Genomic DNA, 14,382 nt, shown 5'->3' with positions numbered 1-14,382 from the left:
GAGTCGGTGTCCAGGGCGGTAGAGCAAAAACCTAAACACAGAAACAAAGACTTGCAGGTGGAAAATCGAGAACTTCGTGTCCCCATGTGGCTCAGCGGTGACAAACCCGATCAGTAACCACGAGCACGCAGGTTCGATCCTTGGCCTGGCTCAGTGGGTTAAGGATCCAGTGTTGCTGTGAGCTGTGGTGCAGGCCAACAGCTGCCACTCCGATTTGACCCCTAGGCTGGGAACATCCATAAGCTACAGGTGTGCCCCCCGCCCCCCCAAAAAAGAAAAAGCAAGAAGGAAAAGTGAGAAAGGAAGCTGGTCCTGTTTGCATGCGGCCTGAACGTCCATGTGGAAAGAAGCCCTTGAAACTCCAAGAAGCAGCGCCCAGACGGAGTTCCGTGAGGTTTGAGGAGAGACAAGATAAACCTACAGAAATCTCTTGTACTTCTCTGTGAGCAGTGAACGTGCAGATGCCAAAAGGAAAAACACAACACCATCTACAAGTGCTTAAAGAACGCAGCGCATGTGTGTAAATCAAACATATGTACTGAACTGATGAAACCCACACAGCGTTGGTGAAAAATCTAGAAGCGCTCTGAGTTAATGGAAGCGCGTGCTGTGTTCCGTGCTGATCCTCCCCAAACTGACGTCCAGGTCGACACAACCCCTGGCCAGATGCCCGCCGGATGGACTCGTGGACACTCAGGCGGAGCGACAAAGGAACCAAGACGGCCGAAACAACTGCGAAGAAGGAAGCAGGAGGGGCTCACCCAGCCCCCTGCCCCCCGGATTTCAAGGCATCGCACAGCTGCCGGAGGCAGGACCGTGGGAGAGACGGATGGACAGGCTCTATACCCAGACCCAGACAAGTGTGCACAACTGACTTCTGACGAAGGCGGAAACAACCCCGCGGAGAAAGACTGCCTTTGAACAAGGGATGCTGGGGGGCGCCCGGAGAGGAGAAAGCAGACCTCGCCGAATCCTCACACTCGACGCAAAACTAGGCGTGAAATGGACCATGGAAGTACGTGCAAGCTATAACCTTGCAGGAAAAAGGGCTTCGGGGAGTATATCTGGGACCTGGAATGTAGAACTGACATCACACGTGTGATCCTAAAAGGAAAACCCGGTAAACCGGACTCAGTCCCGCTTTAGAACCTTCCTTCGTGAAAACCCCTGTTGAGAGGGAGGAAGGCACGTGAGAGACGCCGAAGATGTTTTCAAGCCACAGGGCCGACGACGGACTGGGGTCAGGAGCACGGAAAGGACACGCAAACTGCAACAGTGAAGGCGGCCCCGGGCCGCGGAGACGGAGGCGCTGCTGGGGGAGATGCAGCCCGGGTGGGAAGGGCGCCCCCGGCCTCGCGTGGGGAGGCCTCAGCACGCGTCTCCCGCGCGAACGAGTGAGCAGCTGCCCTGAGAGCCGACGTCTGACCCCGCGGAGCAGAGCGCAGGGTGGGTGCACCTCCCACCTCCCACTGCTGCCCCCGTGCCTGGGCCCCGCGGGCACCCTCGGTGGAGGAAGAGCACACAAGGGGCCACGCGGGGGCACGAGGCTCCCCGATCCGGTCACAAGTGACGCAGCCGACGGACATCGTGCTAACGCTTTCCTCGGCGGTCACACGTTTCCCCCGGGTCCTGTGGCTCCGCGTGGCTGATGGCAGTCACGGGGTCCCTGGGCTGGAGGCTTCCTGCTATGGGGAGCCAGGTGCTCACCTGCAGGGTCCCCCCACCCCAGGCTTCGGGCCACTCACCTCCCGGAAATCCTGCTCGAAATGCCGGAGCTGCAGACACTGCTCCAGTTTTTGCTGATGCTTTGCCCAAAACTCATCAAAGGCGGCCTCGGTTTCATTCAGCTGGGCCAGGAGCCTAGGAGAGGGGACGGCCGTGCTGGGTGGGGCGCGGCGAGCCCCCCACCCCCTGCAGCACCAAGGGGGTGGGGGGCTTGGTCTCTGCCTGGGGGGGACTGAGGTCTGCCTCCCCAGGCCCTGCCTTCACCCCTCATGCTGAGTGGCTCAGAGCTGCTGGCTGAGCTGAGGGTGCTGTTTTAAAAGGTTGGGATGGAAGCGGTTTGGGCTTATTCCTGACAACCTCAGCTCAGGGTCAAGGAAGCAGTACTGCACCTGCTGTGGGCCACCAGCTACCCCCCATCCTGCCCTGGGCCCCCCGGCCTCACCGCTGCACGGTGGTCTGACTGTCCAGCTGGTCCTGGTTCAGGCTCTGCTCCGGGCTCTTGGCCAGAGGCTCGCGGATGCTCTCCAGGACGCTCCGCCCCTCGTCCAGCGCCAGCCGCATGTCCTCCTGCAGGAAGAGCGCACCTTCCCAGGGCCGGGCCCCAGATGCCGGGCAGGTCATGGGCTCCGAGGGGCCCGGCCCTGGGAGGGGAGGAGGGGTGACAGCCAGTCTGAAGTCTGGAACGCCCTCCCAGACCGTCCGCTGACTGCTCTCCGGGTGCCGGGGGAGGTGGCTGGCGTGGGGAGGCGCTCTGCCCGCTGTGATGGGCCAGAGCTTGGGTTACGGGTCTCCCGGGCAGCGGGTCGAGGGGGAATAACAGGAAACCAGCTCCCGCGGCCGGGTCAGAGGGGCGAGGGGCTCTCCTGGCAGGGAGGGGGCGGCCCCCAGGACCAGCAGCGGTCATGGCCTCCACTAACTCAGGGCTGCAGCGTGTGGCCCACCTGGGGAGCGCGTGTGCCAGCCCTTATCAGGAAGCAGATTACCTGCAGCAACCCCTTCATCCGGTTTAGCCCCCCACCCCCCGCCTGCCACCGGGGGGCCAGGTCAGGGGTCTGGAACGCACCTGGGGCCTGCTGGGCTCCGTCTTACCTGGCGCCCCCCGCCCCGCACGCAGACGCACCTTGGCTCTGTCCTTCTTCTCCGTGTGGGCACAGAGCACAGAGCTTGTGGACTGGACGTCGTTGGGCAGCTCCGTCTCGGCCAGCTCGGTCCCGAAGGCCTGCAGCATCTGCGCCGTCTGCTTGACCATGAGGGCGAAGCTCTCGATCGCCTGGAAGGCAGGAAAACATCGTCCCGAAGCTTCGCGGGCACCGTGCCCGCCAGCGCCGGGGCATCGTCACAGGCCAGGCCACATGCCTGGTCCACAGAGGTGGGCCTGCCCCCCGCCCCAGCCTGGCGGCTCCTGCAGGAACAGAGGCCCCCACCGCCGGGGCCTCCTCCTCCTCCTCCGAGACAAGGGCACCGCGAACCCGGCTCCGCTTCCCTTTCTCCCTGCCTGTCCCTGAGCCCAGAGTGAGCCACGCCCGAGCCACTCCTGTTACCTCTTCGGACGGCTACGGTCCACAGGGACCACGGCTCACTCTTGGGGATAAACTCGGGGAAACGGGAAGAGGGCTTGGGAACAAGAGTCCCCAAGAGGAGTGATTGCAGGTGGCCCTGGGGGACTCACTGTGCGGTGACACAGCCACCTGGAGTGGCAGTAATCCAGCGTCCCGCCCAGGTCCTCGGTCAGCTGCGACTTGTCGATGTAGCCCTGAAGCTCGGGTACTGAGCTCAGCATGATGACCTGGGGGCAGAGCGCCGTGTCAACAGGTCGCCCCGCAGACCCTGGAGGCGGGGCCGAAGCCACCCCATCAGGCAGGGCACTGCCTGGGCCTCAGCTTTCCAATCCATGACACGGGTGACAGCCTTTGGGCGAGCAGAGCCCTGGGTGGAGCTGGGCGTACTGCCAACAGCTGGCACCTGACACCTGGCATCTGACAGGTAAGGGAGCCCGTGTGGTCATGGGGCTGAGCTGCACAGACCCCAAAGCCACCGGCCTGCCCACACTCCGGCTGGGACCTGGGAGGCTGTGCAGACGTGGAGGCGGGTGGCCCAGGAGGCACTTCTGCATGGGGACGAGTTTTACGCCCCGTCTTGCTCCTGCCCTTGAGGTCATTCCATCTGTGAGCGCTGGATGAAGCAAGGCCTCTGCTTTGCAAGCTGCCAGGCGCTGCCCCCGGTCCTGGGAGGCTCGGCCCACGTGCTACTGGACACCTCCTGTTTTATTAAACACTGCTCACCGGGGCTCCCAGGCAGCCCTGCCCCAGGGGACATCTGACCTGGAGTCCACACTGTCACAGCGTGGGGGAGGAGCTGCCACGTAACCTCCACTTAAGAAAACACTGGAGGTCTGCCCTCGCCCTGCTGTCCAGCCAGGCTGCTTGCCGATCGCCCTGACTTGCAGCCAATGGGACCAGAGACAGGTCCGTTCGAGATCCAGGGCTTGAGGAGCCCTGTGACTCCCGCCTGCTCTGCGTGCACTGAGCCACCTCGGAAAAGGCGAGAATCCACCGTCCTCAGCGCTTCCTACTCAGCGCCGAGGCCCACGCACCACCCGCGCTATCGGCAGCCCTCCCGAGGGGATGTTTCCTGGAATCAAGGATCATCTACGGAGGCCAGTGCCCGGGGCACACCAGCCGTGGAGCCCGCGAGGCCGGGCTTCGAGAACGCACAGCTTTGGCCGCGGCCCCGTGCAGGGCAACCGGCCCCTTTGGGGCGGGGACCCCAGCCTTGTTTCCTCTGACATGGGGGCTGCGGCTGGCGAGGGTCACGTGCCAAATACAGGCAAAGACCGCACGCTCCCCCGTCACGGTCTCACCGGGGCCCTGAAAAGTGGCCGCCCGGGAGGTGGCTCTGCGGGGGGAGGGCAGGGGGCTGCTGGGAGCAGCCTGGTGGCCAGAATGTGGGGAGCACCTGCAGCAGGGAGGCCCTGTCCTCCTCAGTCTGTTGTGACGCGTCCCCAGGATGGGACTGTCAGAAACAAGGCCGTGACACCCCAGAAACGATGGGAGCACCCATTTTCCAAGGATGGAGGCCGCCGAGCGGCTGGGCAAAGCGCCCTCTGTCCTGTCCCTCTGGCACCTCCCGTTACCTGGCAGCCCCTCTCTGGGTACCTTGGCAGACGCCAGGGCTGCCCATGCTGGCGGGAGGAGGCAGGGGCCTCTCTGTGACCCGGGGGCCACTTGCACCCACCCCCCTGATCCCCCCACCCCCCAGCAGACCTGGGCTGCTCCCGCAGGAGCTGAGCGGGGCCACTTACCGGCACCTTCATCTTAAAATCATCTCTGTTGAACCTGAAGGCGAGGTCGGAGAGGGTCCTTTGGAAAAAGCCCGTGGGGCGCAGGACGAGGACGAGCTGGAGGTTGGCGGGGAAGGATGCCTGTGGGGACAAGGGCGCGGCTCAGTCGGCAGGCGGCCTGGGTGCCCAGCTGAGCGCAGCCCCCATGAGACGGCCTGGCCTGCGGCTCCCCGGTTCCAACAGCCACCGTCAGGCTAGGGCAGACGCTGGGCTCAGCTCGAGCATCGCCGTTGCGCAAAGAAAAGGGAAAAGTCCTGCTGGCTACAGCCCCTGTGCTGCTCATAAACTTCAAGGTCAAAAGCTCGGAGCTCTTGTCATGGCCAAGTTGTGCCCCCAGATTCTCAGGCTGAAGTCCAATCCCCTGGTGCATCCGTGTCCCCAGGGCGCTGACAGTGGTGACCGAGCAAGATGAGGTCACCAGGGCAGCCCCCCAACCAGACACGACCGCGTCCTTGTAAATAAAAGGGGACGTTTGGGCGTGGAGCCCCACAGGGGATGCTGCGTGAGGACTGGGCTCTCCAGGAGCCCCCGACGCTGGGGGCAGCCACGCCACGATGCTACCTCACGGCCCCAGGGGGACCAGCCTGCCGACACCTTGGCCTCAGGCTTCTGTGTGTGACTGAGACAAGAATTTCCTTGTTTCAGCTGAAGTCTGCGGTGCCTGTTACGACAACCCCAGAAAACCAAGGTCCTTGTCCAGAGAGGACAAAGCCGCATGAACACGTGCTTACGTGCGACCTAAAACAAGACGAAGATGAGCGCTGGTGTGGCTACAGGAACAGATGCCACTAGCCGCGCAGGTGCTTACAAGGCAGTGCTGGGGACAAGCGGACCCTCCAGGCCGTGGTCTCCCAGTCCGCAAACGGGTAACAAAGTGCCCTGCTTCCCTGACGCTCGGGCCCTGCTCGCACCGGGGCTGAGGCGGGTGCACGGCAAGCCCCCAGGGCCCCAACCCGGATCCAGCATCCAGACCACGTCCCTCATGTGAGGGAAGAGTGAGGAGAAAGAGGCCGCGGGGTGGGCCCTGGTCAGGCTTTGGCCGTTCGGCCCGGGTTGGCTGGCAGGGGAGGGCAGGGTCTCTCGGGGGCACAGACAAGGGCCAGGGTGCTGGCTGTGCTCTGCCCGCAGCCGGGGCCCCGGCCTCGAGCTGGCCCAGAGCCTTCCTGCTCCTCTCCCGCACGGCCCTGTCCGACTTGCCTGAGCCGTCGTCCATGGAAGCACCGTGACCCCCGCAGGATGTCCACTGGTCACCATGCCCTCCTGCCCGGAATATCCGGAGAAGCACCCCCCTCGCCAAAGACCAACCCAGAGTCCTGACCACGGCCTGCGGTGGCCCCTGACCCTGCGCCCGCCCAGACCTGGCTCTCACACACGTCGCTCCCTCCTCTGGGCCCCGCCTGGCGTGTCGCTGGGTGAGAGGGGCCTCGGAGCCTGGCCGTGGCCCACCCCACCCTGAGGGTTCCGCCACCCACCCCGAACCTGACATGCAAGGCCCCGTGCCCATGCGGCCAGGGCCTGCCCTCTCACCACCCGTGGGTAGCCACCCTGCTTCTCCGCAGGGAGCGCGTATTCTCCAGGAGCCCCGCCTCATCACCCCCGTCTCCAAACACCGTGCTCGCCCAGGCTGGACCTTGCCGTCGGGTCCCACAGCCCTACGCATGGCTGCCCGGCACCCTCCTGCCCAGGGTTTCCCCACAGCCGAGCTGGAGCTGCTCTCACCAGGCCGTGCTGGGCCCTCAATCCCCGCATTGGAGCTTCATTCCGCGAGTCAACCACACGCCGCCCTGTGTCTGCTCAGTGCTCGGAGGCCGGGGGGTCCTTGGCCAAGCAACTCCACCCCCAGCCTCTCCTCCCCCTCCCCCAGCCTCTCCTCCCCCTCCCCCAGCCCCTCTGCACCCGCCGTGGCTCTGAGCCATGGCTCTGAGCGGCGTCTCCTGCCTGCCGGCTCCTCCGTGGTCCTCTCTGCACCTCAGCTCAGCCCTTAGCGATGCTGCCTTCAGAGGGGCTGGGGGCGTGTGCCCTCCTGCCTGCAGCCCTCAGGGGTTCCCACCTGGGCACCGCCATCACAGCCCTGGGGGACCACAGCTGACCTGGCGCTTGCCCAGTGCTGTGGACAGAGCCGAGCCGAGACGTCAACTCAGAGAAAAGACGTGGAAAGCAGGAAGCTCGAGAGGGTGGGCCCTGGGTGCCACCAGCAGGAGGGCCGTGCGGACCCCGCCCAGGCGGGTGCTGCCTCCCCACTTCAGGGAAACCTCCTCGGGTCTCTTTCTGGAGGCCACACAGGGTCACGCTTTCCCAACTTGCAGCACAGTTTTCATACCCCGATCACACCTCACGGAAGGTGTGCTCTGTAAGGACGGGGTCTGGACTCAAGGTGACGCCCAGCCCTTTCCTCTTAGGTGCTTCACGGAACCCCGGAAGAACGTACGTGGCACTTTATGAGAGGTCCACCCATCTGAGGACCGTCCAGACCCTGGACCTGCTGCTGGACACAGAGTGAGGCTAAATCCTCAGCTGTGGGTCCTGTGGCCAGTTGTGACCGTGAACAGTGACAGGCAAACACGCACGTCGTGCTGAGGCCCGTCAGAGCCAACTCGGGCCCCACTCTTGACGGGGATTTTAGGGACCCTGGGCCCCCCAATGTCTTGTTTTTCTGCTCCAAGCCGAGCTGAAGGATCCCAGAAAGAAAGAGAGCACCCCGGAGCACAGCAAGCCTGGCGCACGAGACAGCGCGGGGGGCTTAAAATAGCCCCGAATCACAGCGCGTTACGTAAGCGCCAGGCTCACGGGTGGCCAAACACGTTTGGATAAACACAGCCTCTCTGGCACAGGCCTGCTTCTGCGGCACCTGCAGCCAAGGTGGCCCGGGCCCAATGGGGTCGTCCAGGCTGGAATGCAGGCATGCCCCCAAGGGCCAGGTGCTCTCCCAGAGCCCCCTCGACTGAAAGCACAGGCCAGCCAAGGCTGGTGGTTCAGGTCCACAGCGGGGGGCATCTGTGTGCCAGTGCTCCCCCTCCCCCCACCTCAGAGCCGGGATGGAGACGGTGACCTCCCTGCCCCCGCGACAGCGCCCCGTCGTGACACCAGTCGTCTGTACCACACTTGGGTCCCCAGTGCTGAGCTCCAGGCCCCCCGGCCCCCTAGTGCCAGGCGCACAGCAGGGTGTCAGCGAGTGTGTCCGATACATAAATAGAATTTTGCTATCAATATTATCAGTAAATTCTTGTCACAAAAAAAGCATTGGAGTTCAAAGATAATTTTTTTTTGTCTTTTCACCTTTTCTTGGGCCGCCCCCGCGACACATGGAGGTTCTCAGGCTAGGGGTCGAATCGGAGCTGTAGCCGCTGGCCTACGCCACAGCCACAGCAACGCAGGATCTGAGCCACGTCTGCAACCTACACCACAGCTCACAGCAACGCCAGATCCTTAACCCACTGAGCGAGGCCAGGGATCAAACCCGCAACCTCATGGCTCCTAGTCGGATTCGTTAACCACTGAGCCACCATGGGAACTCCCAAAGAGGATTTTTGGCAATTCTGCTGAAAAATGCTAACTTCTGGGGTTTCCAAAGCAGCACTGCGGAGCACCAGGACTTAAGGAAAAAAAACCCCACGTTTTTACTGTGTAAGAAGCAGGCAAACACAAAAACTCTAACTTTTCAGTTACGAGTTTCACAAGACGAAGTTTTGAAGACGAGCCAGATCTCTTCGGAAAATCATCTGATTACGAAGCCGAGGAGGAGAGCAGCGGTGTTTCCATGCGGCCGTGAGAGCGGCAGACCCCGGGCCACTCTGCCATCGGCTCGGCCGCCTCAGAGCCGCTCGGGGGTGAACAAAACCCTGCCTTTGAGGATCTCTTGCTCTGAGCAGCGGCGACTGACCAGCTGGAGAGATGCGTACAGGCTGGGGGCCGCCACAGGACGACGCACGCGGCTGGCCCTGGCCTTTGGGACCACGGCCTGCACGCAGCGACCGTGCACTTCCAGGAAGGCAGGTCAAGCAGGGGCGCTGGGGGCATTCTTGGGGCGGCGTGTGTGCCAACAGCACTGAAACCCTTTCCGGCAAGGACCCCCAGGGATGCCATGACTCTTGGGCTGCACACACCAGGAAGCACCTGGGCGGCAGGTCAACCAGTGACAGATGCAGAACTGGGCGCATCGTTAGGATTTGGAGACACTGTTATTATTACAGTGTTACCGTGGAAAACAGCAACAGGCTTGGCCGGAAGCTTCTTGGCATCCGGCCCAGGACTGACTGATTTATTTATTTATTTATTTATTTTAGGGCCACACCTGCGGCTATGGAGGTTCCCAGGCTAGGGGTCGAATCGGAGCTGCAGCTGCCAGCCTCCACCACGGCCACAGCAACGCAGGATCCAAGACACATCCACAACCTACACCATAGCTCCTGGCAACGCTGGATCCTTAACCCACTGAGCGAGGCCAGGGACCGAACCCGCAATCCCACAAATCCTAGTTGGATTTGTTTCTGCTGCGCCACGATGGGAACTCCAGGACTAACTTACTGATTCAGGAAATGTTTGTTGTCAGTCCTCTGACCTCATTTAATTCTTAATCTAGCCTGCCACCTAACATCACATACACACTCATTTTATTTTATTGTTTTTTCTTTTTCTTTTTCGCCCTCACCCACAGCATGTGGAAGTTCCCGGGCCAGAGATCAAACTCACGCCATCGCAGCGCCCCGAGTCGCTGAAGTGACAACGCTGGGTCCTTGACCTGCTGAGCCACAAAGGAACCCCACAGATTCATTTTAAAATTAAAAAGAATGGAACGGACACTCTCTGGAACAGACACTCTGGCTGTTACCTGATGATGAGGCATCAACACCCTGAGGAAAGCTGATTACTAACCCACATGCAGCGTGATATGTTTCCTTTAAAACATTCTGTAGTGTTCTCATTTGTCTCAGAAGCGTGATGGTGGGGGGCGGTGGGGGGGGGACAGGGAAAAAGACCTGCCCCTGGAGACGCTTGGTGAGAAAGACCGAGGCAGGACCGGACAGCTGGCAGGTTTGCACAGGATCACGAGGCTGGAGGGTCAGAGCAGACCCTGAGCCTCTAGCTCTCCTTTGGACGACATCACGAGGGGCCAGGTCCCTCCCCCGCCCCCGCCCCAGCACCGCAGCCCCGGGAAACCAGCAACCTCTGTCCAGCAACCTCTGTCGGCTGAACACAGGACCCAGGGCAGGGGGAGGGGGAATTTCACTCTGGGGGTCAGGGGCAGGGCAGGGTCACAGCCCAGGCCCCCTGCCACCGGTCGCCCTACGTGCAGACGAGCGATTGTTTTGGTCCTCGGGCTACCGTGTGGCAAGAGTGGGTGGGACAGAGCGGGGAGATGCGCTCACACCCAGCTGGAGAGCGGGGGTGGAAGCCGCCACTGCCAGTGAGACGGGAGCTCTGTGCTGACTGCACCCTCCTTCCTCAGCAGTTCCTGCTAAAAACAGCCAGCGACGCGCATAGGCCGTGCTCTCCCGCCCTGGAGGGCAGCCCAGTCAGCACCTCGGAGGACAGAAAGGTGACTTCCGAGGCCATCAGGGCCACCAAGGAGAGCTGAGGCGTCTGACTTCATCGGGACACCACAGAACAAACAGCCATTAGGAAAGGAGACGGCCGCATAGAAGAGGCTATTGGATTTAATTCCCAGCTTCTGGCCTGAAGGTTCTGGTGACACTCTCACCGCCCTGCTTAGCAGGAGCATGTGGCCCTGGGCGCCCCATGCTCTCAGTGTCAAAAACAGGCAGCTGCCAAAGCTGCTTTCAAATTACAATCTGAGAATGCACACACACACACACACACACACACGTGTACACACATGCACACACATGCGCACATATATACACACATGCACACACGTGTACACACACACACCCACATGCACACGCACGTGCCCTAGCCATCGGAGCAGCCCAGGGAGGTGTGGGCTCCCCAGCACCCCTGGCCCCAGGCTGCTGCTCCGAGCTGGCACTCACCACAGCCTGGAGCCCACGGCACAGCACCGGCCAGAGGCCGAAGTGCCACCAGGCAGGAAAGACTGTGTCACCCAGCCAAGAGCAGGGGTGGGGGGCGCGGGCCGGCACCAACACTCACGGCTATTCTCAGGATGGATGTCTTCACCGAGGTCCACTTGTCCTGCCTCCGGTCGATGACCAGGATGAAGCCGATGCCAGCATCCTGCAAGCTGAGAGGAGAGAGCCGTGGTCAGCATGGGCATCTGGAGGATGTGCCTCCCCACCAGCCCTGAGGAGGCCTGGGTAACCCGGCTCCTCCTGTGATCCTCAGGCGTCTCCCGCACCGCATAGGAAGCTGGTGCCAGGACAGCATCTAGCGAGTTGCACCAGCTCCCCGACTGCAGGCACTTCCCAGAGCTCGCCCTGACTTAGCCGGGCGGATGTGTCTGTGCAGCCTGCTCCGCAGCCTGACACCCACCAGCTCACGGCGCAGAGGTCCTGGCACAGCTCATCCTCCCCAGAGCTCAGCGGCTCTGCTCAGAGCCCGCAGTTCTCCTTCCACGTGGACCAGCTGGCTGAGCCCTTCAAAGTAAGCCTGCGACCCACACACCGCCTCAGTCCTAGCATCTGAGGCCCCCTCGCTCATCCACGCTATCAAATCCCTCTTGATGGCACTGCCACAACTCTGGGCGCAAGCCCCCGAGGCGCCCGGAGGTGCACGGGCATCTGTGGGAGACGGGAGAGGAGACGAGGCTTCTGGCAACGGCAGCATCTGTGAGAGGAGGCACTGAGCACCCTGTAGCCACAGCCTCGTCCGCTCAGCCTGACGCGGGCGCCTGAGTCACGGTGGAGAAACGGGAGGTGCTTCCGTTGGACAATCCAGCTCCAGCCAATTGTGCGACGCCAGCAGCTCCGTGCCAGCCAATCACGAGGAAGGAACCAGGCCCTGACTTGAATTGCTAATTTCCAAGTCTCTGAACAAATCAAGGCACCACTTCTGGGCTTAAATAAAGCCCAGAAATACGTGGAATACATATCAATTCTGCAGACTGTGAGGTGCCCTGCCTGCAGTGAACAGGACACAGCCAAGCCAGGCTGTGCCAGCCCCAGTTCCAGCAGCAGCGCCGGGGCTGGTGTGCGTAGTCACACCTGTGAGGGCGCCGCACACCTGTGTGCACCTGACTGCAGGTCCTCATGCACCTGTGCGAGAGAAGGACTCCACCTGTTCCGGGTGCCCAGGTCTAGGAATGGCACAGGACTTCCGGGTAAATGCACACATTTCATCTCTGGGCCCACGTCCGAGCCCCCGCGTGCGTGCACACACTCTGCCGAGTCAATGGCTCTTGGCAGCTGTGCGGGCACCCCTGACAGAACTGATTCAGGTCTGGCTCTGTTCTCAGGGAGGTAAGTTGAGTGTAAGTGCCAGGAACCCGGGATCACAGCTCTCTTTCCCCGCCCCCTCCCCAGCAGGGGGCGCAACACGGAGGGTAGGCTGGGGCTGGCTCAAGGCCAAGTGGGCGGTGGGGAGCTGGGCCGGGCAGAACCTGGTCCAGGGTTGGCCTGGGCGGGTGCGGGAGCCAGGCCCCTCAGTGTCGCGGGCACACAGCCTCTCCTGGGGCCCCATGCAGGCTCGGCTGCAGCCTGGGACTGGACGGAAAGAGGCAGCCTGTCTTGTCCACTAGCCTGAGCTCTGTGGGACATCCCCTCCTGGTGGCTCCCCTCCTTCGAGGGGACAGGTCACCCGCTGTCCCCTGACACCACCCACACGTGCCTTCTCCAGAGTCTGCACCTTCCCCACCTTCCCCGCCTCCCTCCTTCTTGCAGGCCAGTGGCCTGGAGGTCCATACTGGGGGGCTGGAGGGGGGCTGAGACCCCGTGGTCCACACTGGGGGGCCGGTTGGGGGCTGAGACCCCACCCCCGGGTCTCGCTCTTTCTACAGGGGAAGAGACGAGACGGGTTTCCACTGAGCTCACGGCCACCCGCAGGCGTGGGCCTGGCCGGCACAAGGGTCTGAGAAGGGCTGCCTGCCCGCAGGGTTGCCCGCCACGTGTGGGGAGGATGCAGACCTGTCTTCACCAGCTGGGCTGGGGCTCCTCCTCAGGGCCGCCTGGACAGGCCACTCAGCCAAGAACCATCTCAAGTCCCTTCTCTGCAAAAATGGGACCGAAATAGCGCCCACCTCTCAGGCAGCTGTGAGGGAAAGCCGTGCTTCCCGCATACGCGCCACGCTCCATCCCTTCCTGGAAGCAGAGCTCCAATCGCTGTGGGGCCAGGGGCCATCCCCTCCTTATGGCGTCACCCCTGCTTCGGAACTGGAACACCCTCTCTGTGCCCAGACGTGGGAGCCTGGCTGGGTGGCCCCTGCACGGACCCCGCTGCTCTCCTCTGTGGGTTACGTTTATGCAAAACGCAGGCACAGGCAGGGCCGGTAGCCTGGGCACTCGCGGCGAGCTGCGGTCCAGGGCCTCCCTCCTGCGCCAATGCCGCATGGCCTCCATGGCTTCTGCCACACCTCCCTTTGGGGTCTCTAACTCGATCTGTGGATTTGAACCCTGGAGGGTAAGGAGTTCGTAACACCAGAGCCTCCGGTCATGACACAGCAGGACAACCAGCATCGCCAGCAGCCTCGACCGCAACCGCGCGAACAGGCAGAGCCACCAGTGACGAGACCTTTTAGAGTTAAGGGAGGGTGGCCCAGATGGCGGTTTCCCAGTGAGGCCGCTGTCGCTCAAGCAGCTCCGGTTCCTGGTGCCTGAAAACATGTGCTCCCAAGCTCTGCGGTCACTTTGCTGCTGCCCAGAAGGTGCCTGGTAAGGCAGTGGTTCAGCCTGGGGACCTCTCTCCTGGTAGGCACCACCCTGACACTGGGCTGCTCTCCTTTCCCTCACGACAACCCAAGAGGCAGGCACAGAGCCAGGGACAGAGGAACAGAGAGGCTGGGTCGCCTGCCCAGGGTCACACAGCTGGTGAGCACAGGCGGGTGAGCCACACGGTCTGGCTCTGACTCCAAACCCCCCAGGCCAAGTCCATCTGCAGGAAGAAGCTGCCTCTCCCGTCCACCCACCCCTGGGCCGCCCCCCGAGTGGGGCCAGGCAGGGCTTTTCCTCTTCAGAAACAAACAGCAAAGGCACCCCAGGCGGAGAGCCCTCTGCCCTGCCTCTTGTGCCTCCCACGTTTTGGGAACAGAAACTCAGGGGCACACAGACGCAACAGCAGGGAGGCCCTTCTGCCCCCACAACCGCAGTCCCAGAGCCAGTCCCTGGGTCTGCCCCTCCCCCAGGAGCCAGGGCCCCTCACTCCCTCTCCACCTCGCTAAAGAGGTTCTGGGCTCCCCCCGCCCCCGCCCC

General features: G+C 62.6%; 1 protein-coding gene and 1 long non-coding RNA gene across 16 annotated transcripts in view; one reads left to right on the top strand and one right to left on the bottom strand.

Moving 5' to 3' along the window:
• The window catches only part of MCF2L (MCF.2 cell line derived transforming sequence like), a 97,548-nt gene that overhangs the window by 18,446 nt on the left and 64,720 nt on the right, over positions 1-14,382 (bottom strand). For all 14 annotated transcript variants that reach the window (XM_047756370.1, XM_047756371.1, XM_047756374.1 and 11 more), the window contains 6 exons: positions 11,174-11,264; positions 5,027-5,146; positions 3,395-3,511; positions 2,846-2,995; positions 2,168-2,292; positions 1,746-1,860 (listed from right to left, as the gene is read on the bottom strand). In XM_047756370.1, the coding sequence (XP_047612326.1) occupies positions 1,746-1,860; positions 2,168-2,292; positions 2,846-2,995; positions 3,395-3,511; positions 5,027-5,146; positions 11,174-11,264 (718 nt within the window). The remainder of the gene's footprint in view (positions 1-1,745; positions 1,861-2,167; positions 2,293-2,845; positions 2,996-3,394; positions 3,512-5,026; positions 5,147-11,173; positions 11,265-14,382) is intronic.
• Positions 3,508-8,305, top strand: LOC125113567 (uncharacterized). Of its 2 annotated transcripts, none has more exons than XR_007131491.1 (2): positions 3,508-3,708; positions 5,711-8,305. It is a non-coding gene; the product is annotated as an uncharacterized LOC125113567 (long non-coding RNA). The 2 variants fall into 2 exon arrangements; XR_007131490.1 differs by having other exon boundaries at positions 3,879-8,305.

Source organism: Phacochoerus africanus, chromosome 13 (assembly GCF_016906955.1).
Source record: "Phacochoerus africanus isolate WHEZ1 chromosome 13, ROS_Pafr_v1, whole genome shotgun sequence".
Classification (NCBI taxonomy): domain Eukaryota; kingdom Metazoa; phylum Chordata; class Mammalia; order Artiodactyla; family Suidae; genus Phacochoerus; species Phacochoerus africanus.
The sequence above is the reverse complement of the archived record's forward strand: the minus strand, read 5'-3'. Positions and strand labels throughout refer to the sequence as shown.